The sequence below is a fragment of the Colletes gigas genome, unplaced genomic scaffold (genome assembly GCF_013123115.1).
Source record: "Colletes gigas isolate AHSC1104 unplaced genomic scaffold, ASM1312311v1 Colletes_gigas_Sc00007, whole genome shotgun sequence".
In the NCBI taxonomy this organism is placed as follows: Eukaryota; Metazoa; Arthropoda; class Insecta; order Hymenoptera; family Colletidae; genus Colletes; species Colletes gigas.
The window spans coordinates 8,381,541-8,401,725 of NW_025106636.1; the positions used below are offsets into that span (position 1 = coordinate 8,381,541).

The 20,185-nt window shown below is 42.9% G+C and overlaps 1 protein-coding gene across 6 annotated transcripts in view; it reads left to right on the forward strand.

Moving 5' to 3' along the window:
* LOC122396381 (IQ motif and SEC7 domain-containing protein 2) overlaps positions 1-20,185 on the forward strand; it is an 81,006-nt gene that overhangs the window by 56,657 nt on the left and 4,164 nt on the right. For 3 of the 6 annotated variants that reach the window (XM_043394712.1, XM_043394714.1, XM_043394718.1), the window contains exons 3-8: positions 15,161-15,505; positions 16,098-16,638; positions 16,780-17,139; positions 17,475-17,848; positions 18,964-19,619; positions 19,756-20,097. In XM_043394712.1, coding sequence (XP_043250647.1) covers positions 15,161-15,505; positions 16,098-16,638; positions 16,780-17,139; positions 17,475-17,848; positions 18,964-19,619; positions 19,756-20,097 — 2,618 coding nt within the window. Of the gene's footprint in view, positions 1-4,147; positions 4,532-15,160; positions 15,506-16,097; positions 16,639-16,779; positions 17,140-17,474; positions 17,849-18,963; positions 19,620-19,755; positions 20,098-20,185 lie in introns of all 6 variants that reach the window. The other 3 variants (XM_043394715.1, XM_043394716.1, XM_043394717.1) reach the window with 2 other exon arrangements.

Genomic DNA, 20,185 nt, shown 5'->3' on the forward strand with positions numbered 1-20,185 from the left:
TGACAATCTTTACTCTTTAAATTGTCCAGAAGACCTTAAGTAACTATTTTTATTATTAATACATTTCATCGATAACAATGGGAGTTTTATACAACGTTAAATGGAACGTAAGTGTATCCTAATAATTTCGATACATTTTCCGATGATAGTAAAAGTTACTAAATAAAGCTGTGGTGGGAGAAAAATGTCGGGTAAGATCGTAGTAGGGTTAACAAAGCTGGGGATTTAATTTCCCTGAGGCATAAAAAAAAAAAATTGTGTTAAATTGGAATGCTGGCCGTGGAGTTTGGAGGTAAAAAATTCAAAGCTCAATTTCTGCGACGAACGTCGGAAATTCCTACTGTGTAAATTGACCTCTATTCTCGAACGGTAGAACGCCGGCAGGAGCACCGCGCTATACACGCGTCGAAGTCACCGGTGGGAGGCCTCTGCTCCACCTTTCGTTTGACTTTGACAGTTCCATTATGGTATCGAAGCTAACGGCAAACAGTACCGTGCTTGACGCTAGCGAATCAACGTGTGCGGCGATATGTCGAGGTATTTCCCTCGTTATTTCCTTCGTATCGCGATGGATATCGCCGTCCGAGCTTCGACAAGCATTATCGAGCTACGTCCGCGAGAAATATCGTTCCTCGAGCGCTCGAATACCGATCGCGATCGCGATTTCGACGACCAAAGGTGTTACGCGGAACGTAGATAAAGTTTCTTGCAAAAGGACCAGTGGATTTCTCCCCCCCCCCCCAACAATATTAATAGTTATTCCGTCGTATAAACGTGCAAATTGATTAATGATGAAAGGAAATTTGGAAATTGGGTGATTTTTTACACAGAAACAAGTGGAAAGCGAAAAATGAAATAATTCTTCTGTGAAAATTTGTTACTCGGGGAAAAGGATTTTAAAAATTCTACATCGTAGTGTACTTGACAATTGCTCTAATAGAACTGACCTTGGGAGGTAATAATTTTGTCTTGATTTAGAGGATCGTTCTAATCAAATATAGTGTTACAGGTATTGAAATTTTTTAGCATGATCTCATAGAAATAATTCTGTTAGAGTAATTGGCAAGAATGTTACCTCGACAAAGAAATTTTTTATTGGTTTCCGTATGAAAAATGCACCCATCTACCATGTGAACATAAAATAGATATTTTATCTGATAATATGGAAATATTTCAGTCGAAAAGAAGCGATATTAAGGATGATTGCGTAATGGAAATCTGTGTTGGATAATTCATCGTGAATTATAACTTTTTATATTAACCTAGCTCTCCCCTGCACTCATCTGTTCATGTTCCAGAGGAGTATGAAAGTGATGGGTGTCGTAGATCCACGACCAGATGTGTGCGAAGAAAGTTAGGTTAAAATAGAGATAATTCACACCGAATTGTATAATACGAGCCTCCATCGCGTAATCTTCCTTTGCATAATCTCAATTTTTATTCTATATTGAAAAATGATTCAGCATTATTATTTTCGTTCGATTAAAAATATTTCCACGCTATTGAATCGAATATTTGCTACGATTATTTACGAAACACGATGCATTCATTCGTGTTTTTTTAAAGAACCGTTAAAAAGTTGCTCCGTTTTTTTAAATTGTTCTACAACAATGAAACCTGATTTTTCGAGCAACGGTGCATGATTAACGATCAAAACGTACAAGTCGGTTAACACTTTAACGGTCAGTGTTCTTTAACGGGAGCATCGTTTCTACCAATTCACCGTTGCAACGACAAAATTATCAAGATTAAAAAGTCGAATAAAAAAGTATGCTCAATTTCAAATTTATAGCTACGGAGGGAATTAAAGGGTCAGCTTAAAATTAATTGCGGCAAAAGACAAGACGTGTGTAAGACGACCCCAGTTATATTTTTATCAATTTTTAAATGTCACTCGAGTCTCAACTAACTTCAGATAAGCAGATTAAGAGTGCACAATAAATCTATAAAAGCACTTTTCAACTTTCTTCTCGCGATATTTCAGCCGCAGAAATATTTATATTTCCATTAGCGTGCTAGTTTCTTCTTTGAGATTCTTCGTTAAGCTAGAAGCAAATTTAGATAATATTTAAATAACAGATAACAGAGAAGAGAAACTAGAAGACTCGGTTTCTCCGTGGAATATAAATTAAATATTTACTATCTTGTAAATATATTCCCCGGAGCAACTAACTTTCGTATCTGACGAATAAATAATTACATATTTTTCTCGCCTACAAATATAAATTTATTTTACAAATTATGTAGGAATACTTGAAATTTTCACTGAAAAAAGAATGTATTTTTTATTTATAGTCGTCTAAGCTCGAACCAAATATTCTTGAGTAAAAATGGAGGCCGAATTGTCGGGGAAAAGTTTAGATATGCTGCAACGTGCTTCGAAAATCCGATGTATTGCTTTTCTCGAAATTGGGCAACACTATTTTTATCGATTGTTAAGTGCTGAAAACACGCGAGAATTCTTGGACGCGAACGATTGCTACTCATCGTTATTCCGAAGCTTTTTCGTACGTGAGTCCCCGATACAGCCGAGCTAAAGAAGAACAAACGGTATCCACTGACACGTTCTAGTTACACGAGCATAAACTAATTACCAGCGAACGATTTTGTATCCTTTTTTTTTCGTTCGATATCTACCAGTATCGACAAAAATTCATATTACAATATGGGGCGGATATTATTCTTGTAAAAATATAATTAGGATTAGGTTTCAATAACTATATATTTAGCCTCATCCTATCTATTACACATTTTTATAATTAAATTTGCGTAATAGAGCCATATAATAATAATAATAATAATAATAATAATTACAGAAATATTATAACAAAATGTTTACTGTACGATGATAATTATAATATTTAATAACAAACACGCGGCATGTAATAAAGAGATCGTAATTATCGAAGCGTCGAATGCAATTAAGTATCATAACCGCGGACTAATTACGCGCGGAAATGTTTTTGTGGCGCCGCCAGTGTTTAAGTTCCCTAGATAAAAGGGACTGTAATTCCCTCGTTGCTCGTGGTTTCGAAAATAACAATTAATTACAGATAGTCGTGCCTCTCGATGTCCTGTTGCAGTCAATTGTTTCGATTTGACACAACAAAAGCGTTGCAAAATCTCCCTTTAAAATTACACGATGTTTCAGTTATTATAGCAACATGAAATATACATGATATACTATGCGAGAAATTACGAGGAAATATAATTATTTTTACAAGGAAAAAATAAATTAATTTTGTCTCGAATAAAACTGATTAAAAAATGGCCACCTAAAATTGTTCCCCCCATCGAGTTACACGAAAAGTTCGAGAAACTGTGCTGGCGACGGTCACAGTGCTTCTCCCATTGAATAACAATATATGTATAACGGTTACTTAAAGAAGCAATAGTGAAGCAATAAAAAAGAAAAGAGTTTCGTTTCCTGCGGTTACGGGCCCCTCCATTTTGAGAGTGTCGCACGTATTTGGCTCGGTTCGTGCTGTTGCATATCAGATCGCGTGTCATTAGAAAGTTGCGATCGATTGTCAATTAACCGGAAAAGAGGAACGAGTGAAAACGTACCGCGTATCGGCTGTCCGTATCGAACCGTCGCGTCGATCGAGCTGGAAAAACGCGCGAGCGTAAATAAATCGTCGATCATATCAGGCTAACTAACGCGCTGTTAAAAAAATTAGATCGCGCTTTAAACAACCTCGACTTTCATCGCTGTTAACTCGCGGGCATTAAATTAAATTTCATCGATAACCGCTGTTAGGCGTTTGCATTTTATCAGCGAGTCGATCGTTGGGCTGGAAAAGATCTAGTTTGTATAAAAAGAATCGCGGTCACGTTCTCTGATGTCAGAAAAGTGTGTTATAATTAACGTATGCATTAATTATTATACATGATAAAATTGCTGGACATTTTACTTTGCTAGAAAGCTTCTCCATTTATCGAAGAAATAATCCTTGATCCTTCAGGTGTTGAGGTTTGAAGTTTGAGGGTTGCTGCATGGTCTGTGCGGAACTCTCAAAGTTATATTCGTTAACCGTGCCCGTAGCACGCCTTTGGGCGTTCCACGCACGCCCCATAACCGATAAACGTCGCAGCACCCGAAGGGTTAAAATGCTGAATCTAAATGTCTTTACCTCTCCATATTCAGGTCTATTGGGTACCGAAATGTATCTCGGATAGTAAGACGCATCCGACATTGCCCGACGAACCAAAGAGTACTGTGATAAGCAGATGTAAACAGATTCATTCATCGTGACGAAAATGAACCACGATACCGCGAGTGAAAACAGTGAGACTGCGTCCGGTGATAGTGATCGATTCAACGGTGATCAGTGAAAGCAATCATGTTCACCATGATCGAACCCAGAAACGACAAGGTGTCCGGCCAAACGCGGCACCACTGTTATCAAGTGATAAGGACCACCAGGGTGCACCAGAGTTCCAGAAGCTCGAGGATGGTGACTGTTCAGGAAAAGGTCATCAGATCCCGTCTGCAGTTAGGCTATTCCACGCCCACAAACTTCATTAACCGGTATCTATCAGCTTGTTTACACGATCTTATTCGAATGATCTATCGTTAAATCGACCTTACTAAAATGAAACAGCAAAGGTATAAGGTATAAGGTAAAATCTAACTCTTAGTGTCTAAAATATCTTTCGGATTGAATTTCCAAAAGAAATAAACTAATAATTGGGATTGCAATTCTGGAAACCTAATTCTAGACTGCGTTTAAGTTTAAGTTGGCACTACTGTTCGGGAAAAACGTGGAATTCTTTATCAGAATGAATTCGTCGTGCAGAAAGAAATCGAAAAGCTCTTTACTTGACTGGCTTTATCGAGCGAGTTATTAAAAGCGCGTAAATAAAATCGCAACTTCGTAATTAATTTTTCATGTCTTGTAACAATGTATGTCCTAATTTGTAGTAACTTCCGGGTTGTACGGTCGTTTCGAGCTAGGCGCTGCATGTTTCGAGTTACGCAGACGGCTTCCGGCTATTTTATGGAAATTTTTAATCCGAGGAACGCTCCTCGAGCGATTCCACTGCAACTTATTCGCGTTAATTATATGCATAAAAGGGAGCGGAGTATCTTTCGAGCGCAGACCGCGTTCCCACGCACTGACTGCAGTAAATCGTCTTTCGCAATACGAAGAAATATTCGGGAAACTTTACGTTTGCAAACGGCGAGGAAAGATCGAGTAAAGATTATTCTTGAGAAAAGCAACAAATATCTCAGTTTTTAATGAAATCATAAATAGTAAAATAATTAATCTCAATGGTCTATAAATTTTTCTACAGAAGTATTGTGAGAATGGCTATGTAGTGGCAGAAAGTATTGGTTGTTCAAAGTCACTGTTTGGTAACTGCTCCCAATCAAATTTGAGCACTTTATGAATGTAATTTACTATGTTTAATTTCTTCTTACTGTCTTGCAATATTTATTGAGCCAAATTTGCCATACTATAAATAGTGGTTATTTCTCATAAAATAAACAATACCAAAGAAAAATGAGACGATCACGTGACACCTAAGGAGCATGGAGGGGGTAACCTGATCGGTGACCTTGAACAGCCACAACATCTCGCCTGTACCTATCACGGAGCAAAGGCTGATTCAATGCTATTAGACACTCTTAGTCGTTGAAATCTTCAAAATTCAGGCAAACCATAACAAAGCTTGTTTAGATTCGCATCTTACGAGAATTATCAAGGAGGAACGGTGGTTCGTTGGCTCCTCCATCGTTCGGAAAAGACCGCGGTGTCTCGAATTCATTAAAGGAATTATTAAACCGTGCTCCATTACTGCGGGACCGTAGCGTCCCGACTAATTATCATCGAGCAATTAACAACCGTTGATTGCCATTAACGGTGCGCGGCAGTGTGTTAGACTCCGCTGAACCCCTCCTCCTCGCGAAATAATTTCCTCTCTTGCCCGTGGCACGCAACCGAGCATCGAATATCTCGAGCACGAAGAAAAACCGGTGGAAAATCGCGGCGAACGGGTGAATCTCGCGATGTTGGTTTCTTTTTTTTTTTTTGTTTTTTTTTTTAACGTCGAGCTACATTGTTATCAGCGTAACAGCGAGACGAGCCCATGAATAATGCAGTCGCGTGCGCTCGCGCGCTCAAGTTTTCAGCTCTAATTGGGACCGTTTTCTTACGACAAGTCGAACGGTGGATTTGCCCGTTCTTTTTCATTTTTATCTTTTCTTCTTGTTGTTGTCGACGGACAACATCTCGCTCGGCGAACAAAAAAGCGCAATTTTAACGGATTCGCGAGAAATAAAGCAAACAGAAGTCACGCGACCTCGATCGCCATATTTAATTTCATTCCAAACAGTATCGATAAAAACTGCAGTCAATTTCTAATATTTCGTGAGCGAGAGACGTTAAATTAACTTCTAATTAGCGTAATAGTCGGACTCGTTGAATAATTAGAAATTGTAGGCGTTTGGTGAATAACGATCAGGTTGGAAATGTACGCGGTAAAGCTTGTTTGTTTCGGGCGGTGGGGCACGTTAATGAAATTTTTTTGCGGCCATCTTGGAAGTTTTTGTTTATGTACTCTCGCGGTTGTAATACAGAAACAGGTATATTTCAGGTTAGGTTGTTGGGAGACGGGCGAAATAATGCTTTTGGTGGGAAAAAATTCACAGTTTTATGACGGTTATTAAAAACGAATCTTTTTATTCGATGCCTCCCCCAATCTACAGACTTTTTCCCTTTTCCAGTTTCAATTTCCATTGGTTGGTACAACGTTTGGGAAAAAGGATCTGATACTGTTCGTTATCTATTCACCAAACTCGGCGCGCGCTCTCGTCGAATCTTTTCATCGGCAGTAATTCTGAAACACCCTGTACATTATTCTGGCGGTATCAAAAGCGGTCATCGCGAGACAAAACGACCACTGGAGCACTACGTGATTGCATTTCCCTTTTAAAACGTTCTCGAAGGATTCTCTTTTTTTTTTCCGCCCCCGAAATTTTATCTGAGAGGAAATTTAAAAGTCTGAAAATCGCGCTTTCCGAGCGAAACAGGAACTCGCCGAGTCGACATGCGCGTGCTCACCAATGAACTCTGCCGCCTCTAGCGATGGAGTCGACCGTCTTGCGAGTACTCTGATTTAATATCGAGTAATCCGATCTACTATTTTCGTAATTTAGTAGCCTATACTTTCCGTTAGAATATAAAAAACAAGCAACCAAAATTTCACCTAAATCGAACGAAAATAGAAGGAGTTACAGGGGAATCCCAAACACACAGATTTTGAAGTTTATATTAATAGTAATTGAGTAGTGTTCGAATTTGCGAAGTAAATCTTAATGATATTGAGATTTTGGTTCGCGAGCAAAAATGATTGATTAAATTTTTTCAGCCCTGTTCGCGAGCACTTATCGAACTCGAAGCCATCCCTACGACCGAGCCGTGAACCTCGGCGCCATTTAATTACGCGACGTTAATCTCGCGGCGCGCGTAACGAGCCACGACTTGGCGAAAAACGACGAGAAGCGGCTCGTCGGTTTCCTGGTGGCTTCGATGAGCAGCGACTCTTGAAGCCGTCGGTACGCCTTCCTGAAATTAAATATCGCCGAATGACACCAGTGTTCTCGTCTGAAAAATACTTCTCCTAGGTCCGCGCCAAGGTACGCCTCGAAATAGCTCAGGTTACTTAAACGCGACCACGAACACTTCCAAACGATGAACCCTTGCCTCTTACGTTCCAAATAATATTAATTACCGAAGACTGTGAACCTATAAAGTCTCTCGAATGACCAAATACAGCTTTTGAGTCCCCTCAAATCCTGAAGAACGATAGTGCTCTAGATCTGGTGAAGCTTGAGGAGGTTGCAGACTCTCTGAACTCTACAACTGCCCCAAACGTTAAAAGCCACAAAGGACTACGAACCCATAAAAAGTTTCTTGAACTTCCAAACGCAGTTCCCGAGTCTTAAAAAATCATCAAGAACAATAGTCCCCTGGAACTTGTGAAGCTTGAGGAGGTTGCAGAGTCTCTGAACCCTGCAAGTGCTCCCAAGCATCAGCAGTCACCGGCAGTAAACAACAATTTCTCCTAACGGCATAGTGTAGCAGTACCCATCCCCGTCGCGTCTATTCCGTGCGAGAGAGCTTCGCGGACATGTATGTCTGCAAGAAAGGCAAAAGAAAGGAAGGAAGGAAGGAAGCGCCGCGGAGAAAGGGGAAAAAGAAGGAGGCGACACAGCGAAGGCTTCTATGGCGCGTGTCCAAGTGGCAGCTGATGCACTCCACCTGAAGCCTACGCGTCTGAGGGTTTTGTCTTCGTATAAACGAACGAGTGGCCCCTGCTAGACTATCTCTTTCAACCCTTCGCCGTCTTCATTGTTCCTCCCTTCCTTATGGACGCGTCGGAGTCAAACGACGCTTGTCGGCGTAAGACAATGGGAGTCTCCGCTGAGGATTTATCGAGGGCGCGAACTCGGTGAAAAGGCGTTTGTTTTTCGCGACGGCGGCGGATAGGTACAATTCTCACCACCGTCGTGTTCCAATCCTCAAAGTATTCGCGATAATTATTCCAAGACTTTGGGTACTGGCTGACTACTGGCTGACTCCATTCTACTTAACATTTGCATTTTCTTCGACAAATCAGGGCCTCACCGGGGCATGCGTTTTATATTAGATCGAAGCATTGGAACAAACCCACAGATTCGGAATCTTACGTTTGTAATGACAAGGGGAAAGTATTGCTATAAAAAGATGCAACCGAACGAGAGAAACCGAAACGAAACGCATAGAATGTTTCTTTTCCGAGAGGTTCGCGTTCGAGGGCGGCCGCTGGCTCGTAGGAAGAGAAATACATTGGAGGTTGGGGTGGGGCGGCATTAAAGCCTCCCAAGAGGCGAAACATCTGCCTGTCGGGTGTTCGAGGGACTCGTGCCGTGGTGCACGCGTGCTGTTGCCCGCGTATGCTGTAAAGTGCCTCGAAACATGCACCTGGCGTCGTGTTTTTTTCTTTCTTTTTTTTTACCCCGGAGTAGCATCGCCAGTCAAACGCATACTCTCTCGTCCTTTCTTCCTCAATGAAGCACTTTGTCCGGAATACCTTTGGGAAGCGTTTACGTTGCCCGTTTGCTTATCCTTTTAACAATACGCCGCGGGATTTGATTTTGCAATATTGAAAAACATTGATCACGTCCTCGAGGATGTTGGAAATTTTCCACCTACTGGAAAATGGAAAATCCATTTCCTATTTAAGAATATTGGGGGGGGAGTTTTCCACCTGCTGGAAAATGGGGATTGCCATTTTCCTGCCTAAAAAAATTCGCGGAGATTACGTAGGAGAATATAGTTTTCCATCTACTGGAAAATGGGAACTGTCATTTCCCATCTAAGAAAATTCAGGGGGGTTACGTAAGAGAACATAGTTTTCCACCTACTAGGAAATGAGAAGTGCCATTTTCCACTTAAGAAAATTTAGGGAGTATACGTAGGAGAATTCAATTTTCTATCTATTGGAATAAATAATTTTCCAAGAATACGTCCACGTGGAAAAACAGGGAATACGATTTTCCCACACGAGATAACAGAAAGATGGCGGTGTCCCGAGTGGCAAAATCAAGTATTTCCTTTTATGAAAAGCCGAGAAAAATAATTTCCTGTTTTACGTGGAACGAGAAACCCGGTACCCTCTCTTCCTCAATGAAGCCACTTCGTTAAGAATACCTTTGGGAAGCGTTTACGATGAACGTTTACTCGTCCTTTCCGTAAGTATGCGCCGGTGAATACGCTACGGAAACGCGGTCAAGTCCCTCGTTAATTCGCCAACAATTGTATATTAGGTCGTCCCATAAAGGATGCAAATTCTTTTACGTATTTATAGAGGCTGGTATGCAGGTTACTTACAGCTATCGATCGCCTATGAGTTACGTAGATCCATAAATGATTTTTAATTCAAACTAATCACAAAGTCTCTCTAAAACGGTGGGAAAATAGGAAATAGAGTGTTCCATTTATTTTATGAAACGTTAATATCGTTTGAGGTTACAAACGACCCAGTTTCTCAAGTGTTTTGTTTAATTATTTAAATAATATTCTAGATCAATAGCTATTAGAGTGGACAAGAGTTTCTCGTCGAAATACATCGCGGAAAAGGGAATCACGGTTCGAATTTCCCGCTTTCTCAAGATACGCGCCAGGCGATCGTCGATGCTCGCCGCTTTAAATACAATCCCATTTGCCCGGAAACAACTTCCCTCGCAATTACGTTTCATTTAAGACAATCGTAAAGGCTGCTTCGCGGTGCACAATTCCGCGGACCGAATGAATCGTGCGAAAGTGATACAGAGTTGCTCATGGGAAAGTAAACTCCGTTTCGAAAAGAAAACGGATGCGAACCGTTCGCTTAAGGCGATAGGAAAGTGAATTTCTACGGTTCAAGAAATTAGGGAAACCGTGGCTCGCATCCTTTGGGAAAATGGCGGAGTTTCGTTTTGTCGCGCCACTTTTATTTATGAAAAGGGTGATCGAGAAAATAAATAACAAACTATGGTTGAACCACATGAACAAGTACACTCGTGATAATTTAGATACGTTCTGTATCGTAACGGTAAATATTAATAAACGCAACAATGTCCGGAAGAGCGCAGTTAAATGACCGTTGAATGTGGCGGGAAGTTTGAATCTCTTTTCCCTCGTTTACGATCCGTTCCCGTTGCGTGACTCGTCCCGAGCGAAATCTGATCGGTGCAAAGATTTCAGGCCTTCCGATCGCACGGGACGTCGCGAACTGTAAACACGTTTGCTTATCCGACGCATCTTGGATGTTGCACAAGGCGCTTAATTGTCGCGCATTGCATAAGTTGTGGAAGGTTGAGTGTCACGGCCGTCCTCGTCATCGTCGTGATCGGTAGCCTCCGCATACCTGCTGACACGTACGTGAAAGGCGATACACATTTTCGAGGGATGCGCGGAAAGAAATCCTCCCCTTTCGTCGAATAATGTTCCTTGCACACCAACGACCTGCCCACGCTCGCTCAAGCACACACGGACACACGTGTCGTTCGTCGAGTGTCTCTTAACCCATTTCAGGGTCGAGATTAATTATTTTCTTGACACCGTGTCTATTTACCAGGGCTCGTAACAATCCTGGCACGAGTATGTTCTAATTGGAGGAAACTCGTTCGTTCGAAACTATATTTTCGAGCATATAATAACAATTGCATCAAACCTCAGACCTCAAATCGACTGCAAAAACAATTAAAATAATTTGAATCAAACATAGTCCACGATAAGTGATACTACAATTAGAATCCAAAAAAGCTTGGTTAACGATATTAGCAAATAAAAGTTCCCCTTTAAAAGGCGTGACCTTCCGGCGACGATACGATAAAAGGGAGTCCCCATCGATCCTCCATCGGAAGGTTTATTCGCCGCATTAAACAATTTATATCGAGAAAGGTCTTGCTACTTAGGGAAGCAGAACGAACGATAAAAATGTAGGTTAATCCGTTAATCGTATTCTCTTACGATTCTTTGATTAACGCTCGACGTCACCGAGAGTCCATCCACCTGGTCGGACGAAAAATTCCTGAAAACTCGGTAACGTAACCTTCGCGCGATTATCGACGATTGGAGGGGGGATAAAATCGATCCTCTTCCAGAAGGTTGCTCACCACTGTCGAGGCCGGTGTGCACGTGCTCTCACCCCTCGTCCCTCTGCACCGTTCACTGATTTCCGATCCTCGTGTCGAGGACGAAGAATGCCTCTGGCCGCCAGCTGCTCGCGATCCTCCTCCTCGATCGGGCCGTCCTGCGATCGTCAGAGTGTCGCGATCCGTTCTCCGGCTCGCATCGACGCCCGAAAATCGTGTCTCCGTGATATCCAGTCGATCTCGATCCAGTAAACTACGTAAGCCTCGGTTTGCGACCGCCAAAACTCCCCCCGGCCCAATCAATCTCGATCCTTCAACCACAGAACCTTCGACCCTCGAAACTTGTCCCTCCTTGGCCCGATCAATCTTGATACTTCGACTACACGACCTCGACTGACGCTTGCCCCGCCTTGTTTCCATGAATCTTCCTCCTACAACTAAATAATTTCCGTTCTTGGATCCCGAATCTAGGATTTAATTTCCTTAATTAAATCTGTCTTTGTCCCCTAACTATATTCTCTCGCTTATTGACGCCTGATACTTCTCCCTGAAAGTAATAGTTCCTTGATTAAATCGATCTTGATCCAACCTCATAGCCTAGCTTCTTGTTCATACCGGATCCAAGCAATCTCCTAGTTTGTCTTTAATTAAATCAGTCTTCATTCCCTAACTACATAACATCGCTTCTGAACCACCATAATGCAATCTTCATCCTTCGTCCACATAGCCTCACTTTTTTACCCTTGAAACTAGTATTTCCTTTATTGAACAATTCTTCGTGCACTAATCTTGCTTTCCAACCTCTGAAACTACCTTTCCTTGATTCGATCGATCTTGACCCTCTCTCTGACTACGTAACTTCACTTTCGAGCCCCTTCCTAACTGAAATAATTCCAACGCAGCTGCAATAACCTCGAATCTTGACCTCCCTCGAAACTTTCTCAGTTTCGATTCCATTGTTCGTAGTGAGATATCGTTACCCGGTTAACTGTAACTGTGGCGATCCGTTCGCTATGAAGAGATAGTTTATCGTGACCACATAAGTGAAGTTCGACGAGGATCCTCGAAGACACGCGTCCGAAGAGGAACAAAATGGTGGCCTGGGTGGCCGATTTTCTCACGGGGTACGTAGCGTGATATACGCACGGTGTACATACATTCGTACGGGGGTGAATTTCCTGCGATGATTCACCCCGCAGCGTGATTCACGGGGCGCGAAACGGTTTCTCGAATGGTAATTGCTGACAGCTGGTTGGACAAACCCTAACTTTTGTGACAGAGAACATTCGTGCTAAGGATCACAGGAGTTTTAGATTGCTGTAGTTCTTACTAATCAGTGCGGCATTGTGTTCGAGTAATAAGTAATTTATTTGGTACAAAATGGCGCCATATTTTGTTTCAGATATGATAGTCGGACCGAAACTATCGGAAATAAATTTTTTCTTTTTTCAATCTCTTCTTAATTTCGTGCAAGCTACAAGATACTTCGACATTATCAAAATTGTAACCTTGGTATACAAAAGCAGTCGATTTGGCGTGGAAATGGCTCGTCGTGGGGCTTATCTAGCAAATTCTGCTTTATAAGAGGGTGGATACGAATGGAACGAGCGGTTTTTGGATGAAACCGAGCTCGAAATGTAGGCCACGATGAATTGAAGCAGATCCTAGAATATTAGACTTCGCGATCATCTGTTTTTTCATAGAAAACCAAGGGGAATTCAGAGATTCGGGAATAAAAATAATTCTAAACATACAGAGGAAACAAAAATTCGTAAACTATCTTAAAGCAAATTTTAATTTCGAAACGGTTTAAGTACATTCTGTATTGTTCTTGGAACTTCCGTAATACTCCGTGTCATAATATTTCAATAAATTTACCGTTCTCTGCAAACTAACATCTACATTTTAAATATCTCTCGTTATAAAACCTCGTGGGTGGTATTCAAATGACTCCCAACGAAGCTCGAAGGAGATCGTTCGTTGATTCTTTGATTTTTCGTGTCAATGACTTCGAGCCCACGCAACAGAAAACCGAGTCAAACGGTATAAAACAGTGCGTTAAAGGCTTCCAACGTTTTCCAGTCGTTTTATAAAAAAAGTTTAAAAATTCTGTCGACGAGAAATTCGTACGAAAAACTCGTTAATAATGTAACCAGCCAACGTCGGGAACAGTTCTCTCCAGCAGGTCAGGAAACGCATTTCGGTGGAAATCGTAGGCCTATCTCTCGCGATAAGTGAAATCTCCGGAAATCACGTTTGGCAATCACGTGCCGAGCGGATATTGAATAAAGCGGTGGCAGTGCTCTGAAATATAATGAAAAGCAAGATGAGTCCACGAGATTACCTCGCAAATTGCATGCTGTAACGCCGCAGTAGTTTTTTTTTTCAGCCTGTCACTTGTGAAAGATGAGTTACTTCATCGTTTGTACGGTCTCGACAAGTATACAGAACGTTTAGACGAGTATGAACAATATTTAAGAGTGTGTGTTGGACGTTAATTAATTTCTGATCAACAAGAAAAGTAGAGATAAATTTTAAAAAATTTCTTTGCACTTTAAAGGGATTTAATTGACAATGATGTTTACTTCTTTGCTTATTTTCAAGAATTCGTATTTCTATTAAAAAGAACCTCGCATGTTTTATATTAAAAATAGCAATTGGAGTCAAAGTGTAGTATATTCAAGATTAAATGAGTCGCGACTCGTTTTGTTTTGGCGCGTAGGGTCGCTTTGGGGACGATCGCAGTAGTTTTTCGATGTCTTTATCTGCGCTCCGTACGATTTGCACGAAGGCAAACGATGTCAGTCGCGTTTGCAGCGAGGCAAAACAGCTTTAAAGTGTCTCCGTCTATTTTTATCCTTGCATATACGGGCATTTATGATCGGCAAGTTATCCCAGTCTATAGGTTAATTGCGTCCGCAAAAAGACACGTTTTTGCGCTTATCTGTTGCCACAGGCTCGTGACATTTTAACTCACGGAGGAAATGTTAAATGCTCCGCTTTATCAGGCAGATGTTAATCGTCGCGTCGCACCGAGTCGGACGTGAACTTACTTTCCGAAACCCAGCAAACGCTCCTCTCGAAAAAGAAGTTAATCCGTGAAACTCGAGGGAAAGGTGGGACCGACAGAGGGGCAACGTTAGATGTTTTTACAGTCGACGCGTTTCCGCGTGACGATATCATTACCGTGAAAGTTGTGTTCCACGAAAGGATCAAATCTGTGGCTAATGCAACGCGGATCAGCTGTTCAAATTGGATGTTCGTTAAAAAAATTATTTTTAGCTAAGGGGAGTTAATTACAATCATTTCTGGTGAATAGACATACCCCCGAAATCCTACCCACTTTCGAGAAAAAAAACTCTTTACTGAAAATATAACGTCTGACCATAAATGTTTCCCTGAAATTTCATCATAACTTCTGAACGCGTTGAAGGATTTTAATGTTTCGAAATGTAAATTACGCGCATTTTTGTGAACGATTTTTCCATCGATGTTCCCATTTGCTACAACGAGTGTTTCCCTATGTTGTTACAGTTTTCCGTCAAAAATGGAGAGGCCGTCGCAGCACGCCCCGAACGTGAATCAGGTCCACACCGGTGGCATGCACGGGGTGTACTCGTCGGGCAGCCAAACATCCCTAACGACGTCCTACATCACGGGCCAGTCGTACATACAGAATCAGAATTACGGCCACAATCCTTACAACTCCTCGTCGAATGTGCGAGTCTACTCTCACACCGGTTACAATCAGCCGCAAAGTTATGGCACGATGGTGCAGGGCTATGGCGGTCAACCTCAGACAGGGTACCAACAGAATCACCTTAAAAAGGGACCCGTTCGCAACGGAGACGTGCCGAAGAGATGCCGGCTGCAGACTGCGTAAGAATTACAGATTAATCGATGGATCGTCCGAACTTAAATTCACTCGCGTCGAACTAGTTTAGCTAATCGGGAGTCCATGATATGCCGCACGTCTTCGTTGCCAGTTCGCCCTATACGTTATTGACTTCTTATTAAATTTATAATAGCCTCTCGGCTACTGCAAATATGAAACTTAGAAGACGAGGATGTCCGGTTGCAAACTAAAACCGTATCGAGAAGTCAATAATGGTTTGCAGGATATGGGATCCACATTAAGCAATAATGTAGTCCGACAGAAGCGGGTGCTCGAGTATGCGTTCATAGTAAACGCTTCGACCCCATTTTATTTTATATTCTCTTCAGTAACAGTTAGAAAGAACACAAGAACAGATTTTGAACAACTTGGCAGTGCAAAAGGGTGTCTAATACCTCTGTATTTAATTTGTTTATTTAAATTATGTAGCAGTTTCACTTATATATCAAGGGGTTAAGTAATTGTAGTTATCCAGTGGCATCGGAGTAATAAACACATGCTTCTATCAGACTCGCCTACTCTTTAACTTGAGCCTAAATTCCAAGCTTGTTCTCACTGTCCTCGCTTCTATAACAGATACGAGCTGTCCCAGGACCTCTTGGACAAGCAGATCGAGGTGTTAGAAAGAAAATATGGCGGCGTGAAGGCGAGGAAAGCGGCGTTGACCATCCAGCGCGCGTTTCGGAGATACACTCTGTTGAAGAAGTTCGCGGCGATCACCGCCATGGCCAAGGCGGAGAAAAGGCTGAGCAGAAAGCTTCAGGAGTCGGATCGATCGATTGGCATGAACGAGCACGAGAGGATGGTCTACCACAGTCAGATCTACATCCAGCAGCCGCAAACGGCGAACAGACCTATGCCCATCAGAAGCATGTCCCTGAGAGAGAGGAGGCACGTTGAGAATTCCCAGTCACCCATACCCAGAAGCCAAAGCGGCAGGTGCGAGGTCCAGGTTCCTGGCCATCAGCACGTGAACCATAATATTCATCAGAGCGGAAGGCATACGCCTTCTCTGGCCCCCAGTCCTTGCAACAGACACCAACAGTTACCTCCGAGTCCGTGTTGGGAATCCAGCTCGCAAGAGAGCGGATCCAGCATCCATTATTACAATCCGCAGGTGAGCTCGTTAGGGCTTTCTTTACCTCTTTTTTTTAACTGCAGTCGACGTAACTCTGCCGATGGACAGCGCTTAGATCCCTTTGGGGAAATGAAATGGGTACGTATTTCAATAAGTTTAAAGTATGCAATAAATGTTCAGGAAGCCCTGTGCGGCCTCAGACAAGAAACACCTCCGCGAGACTTGCTACGGACGCCCTGCACGTCTCCGTCGACGCCTCACAATCTTCAGACGCCGATGCCACAGAACTGGAGCAACGCCAGTCACCTGGGGTCCGGCGGCAGATCCAGGGGCTCTGCGAAAAAGGTCCCACCGGAAGTGCCAAAGAGAACGTCTTCCATCACCTCCAGGTCCATGGAGCCGCGCCACAACGGTCTGAGCAAGAGCGTCGAGAACGGAAGTCTCAGCTCGGTCCAAAGCTCCGGCAGCGATTCCACTAATTGCGAGAGCTCCGAGGGTGACGCCCAAAGAGGATCACCCGTGTGGAAGCACAAAGGAATCGTAAGTTCTCTCGATCTTCGTCGCCTTTGTATCCAGGAAAATAGTGGTGTCTCGCGCTGAGAATAATATTTATTCATTGCTTACCCTAACGACGATCTCTGATTTTGATGAACCACCCGGAGAGAGCATTGAAAAATACTGGAGATTAATTGTGATCTCTGGATCATGGTGGTCTTTGGTACAACAAGCAACGTTAATTGTCTTCGTTATAATAATTTTTCTAATGTCTAGTGTCTTTGAATATCAACATGCTCCACAAATTGAATAAAACTCAGAGATTGTCGATTAGATCTTTTTAAAATTCATTGAACTAACAAGCATGATCTGTTGTTCAGTCAAGCTCACCCGAACACCAAGAATGCGCGAACCACGCGACAGACTCCAACACGATGATGAACAGCGTGAAGGATCTTGGTCATTCTCACGCCAGTTCCGGTTATCAGCTACCACTGATGGACCATCAAGAGAGCATGCCTCAGACGAGCTACAAAGTCTCGGAGACGGTCAGAAAACGTCAGTACAGAGTCGGCCTAAATCTGTTTAATAAGAAGCCTGAAAGGGGGATCAACTATCTGATCAGAAGAGGATTCCTGGAGAACAGTCCCCAGGGTGTCGCGAGACTCTTGATCAGCAGGAAAGGGCTGTCCAAGCAGATGATAGGGGAGTACCTTGGGAACCTGCAGAACACCTTCAACATGGCTGTGCTTGAGTGAGTAATTCGTAATTTCCTGTTTTAGACAGCGGGGAGGGAAAGTCACGAAGTCAACAGATGTAAACGGTACATTCGGTGAAAGTTAATTTATTTGTTTATCACAGTGATCGGTGACCGACGTAGCGGAAACAGGCGGTGTCGTTGTTCACTATTATTTACTGTGGAAAGTACGTTTTCACTTGTCGCTAGATTTCTACCAACGCAATTGTTCCAATAGAATGTGGTTACCTTCCACTGTTTATTGGTTTCGTGTACAGAACTATCAAGCATGTATTTCATACAGTGGAAGGCCTTAACACTATTTACAGCTGCTTGGTTTGCAATTAGAAAGAAATGTAGACTGTATTAATTGATAGAACATACTTGTCTTGTGTCGTATTTTGTCTGACTCATATACATCAGTAAAAAATACTGTTACTTACTGTCACTTATCTTGTAATATTAAAACAAAAATGGGATCAAGGTGGACTGGTAGAAGGTCTTGGTACTTTACTACAAAGTAAAAATTTGAAATCTTGTGGAAGATTTTTTGCTATCATCAACAGTTTCATATTCGAGTGGGTCGATTTAAACGGGTCACCGCGAATGTAGGATAGAAAACATGAAAGAGCGAAATAAAAATTAATATGCAGCAGTTCGCGAACGCGTCAGAATGCTTGTCAGAGCCTTTGTTAGATCAGAGCCTAAGCAAACGCTTCTGTCCTTCGTCCTCTTAACCCTGAGACCCATGCTCCTAGAACTGCAACACGCAGTGGGGGGTCTTTTACGAAACAGCCTCGGGTTCGAATTCTAAAGTAGGATCTAGCGAGCCTCTGTTCTTCCACGAATCCTACAATTAGGGTCACAAGCGTAAGACGAGCCACTGCAACCGGACCACACAAAAGACCGAAAGTGGAACACGTGTTAAGAGGACAAGACACTCGACGATTAATGTTGCATTTAGTCCCGGTGAAGTGGGATCTGGGGACTCGTGAATCCCAAAACATCCAAGTACACCTCTGTTGTTCGAGCGTCGACCAACGATGGCCATCGAGACGCCATTTACCTAGAACTAATTAGCACGAAAGATACAACAACATTTGTATTAATTTTGCGACGATATAATTTTTCAGATGCTTCTCCCAGGAACTGGACCTCTCGGGTATGCAGGTGGACGTCGCCCTGAGGAAGTTCCAGGCGTACTTCAGGATGCCCGGCGAGGCCCAGAAGATAGAACGACTGATGGAGGTCTTCAGCCAACGTTATTGCCAGTGCAATCCCGACGTGGTGTCCAGGCTACGGTCCGCGGACACGGTCTTCATCCTGGCGTTCGCCATCATAATGCTGAACACCGACCTGCACACACCTAACATGAAGCCAGAACGCAAAATGAGGCTGGAGGATTTCGTGAAGAATCTCAGAGGCATCGACGACTGCGGGGACATCGACAAAGACATACTGGTGGGCATCTACGAGAGAGTGAAGGACAACGAGTTCAAGCCTGGCTCGGACCACGTGTCCCAAGTGATGAAAGTTCAAGCGACGATCGTCGGAAAGAAGCCCAACATGGCTTTGCCTCACAGAAGATTGGTCTGCTACTGCAGGCTTTACGAAATCCCGGACATTCACAAGAAGGAGAGACCTGGCGTGCATCAACGAGAGGTCTTCCTCTTCAACGATCTCCTCGTCGTGACGAAGATCTTGAGCAAGAAGAAGAACAGCGTCACCTACACTTTCAGACAGAGCTTCCCATTGTGCGGAATGGTCGTCACGCTGTTCGAAGTTCCTCGTACGTTTCGCGTCTGGGTTACTATAGTTTGATAGCGTTTGGTCTTCCATCTTACGCTTTTGTCGCGTCTCGTTGAACGTCTCGAACGCCAGTAACTTTAACAGTGTCTTTAATCGAGGCTTCTGTCTTCCGCTAGATTATCCGTACGGAATTACGCTCTCCCAGCGCGTGGATGGAAAAGTGTTGGTCACGTTCAACGCCAGGAACGAGCACGACAGATGCAAGTTCGTGGAGGACCTCAGGGAATCTATCAGCGAAATGGACGAGATGGAAACCTTACGGATTGAGACGGAACTGGAACGACAGAAGAGCAGCAGGAGCGCCAGAGGGGGCGCAGAGAACAGAGACTCTGGCGTGGCGGATGTCGAAATATGTCCTTGCCCGGGGCCATGCTCTGACAGATCGGAAACCACCGATATGGACACGCAGTTGAAACGCTCTGCTCTTAGCAATTCGCTTCTTGACATACACGAACAATGTGAGTAGTCGTTTTGGTTATTTCTACGCCTCTATCGCCCCTTCAAAACATGCAACTTTTGTACAAAAATTACCTTAATCGTGCACAA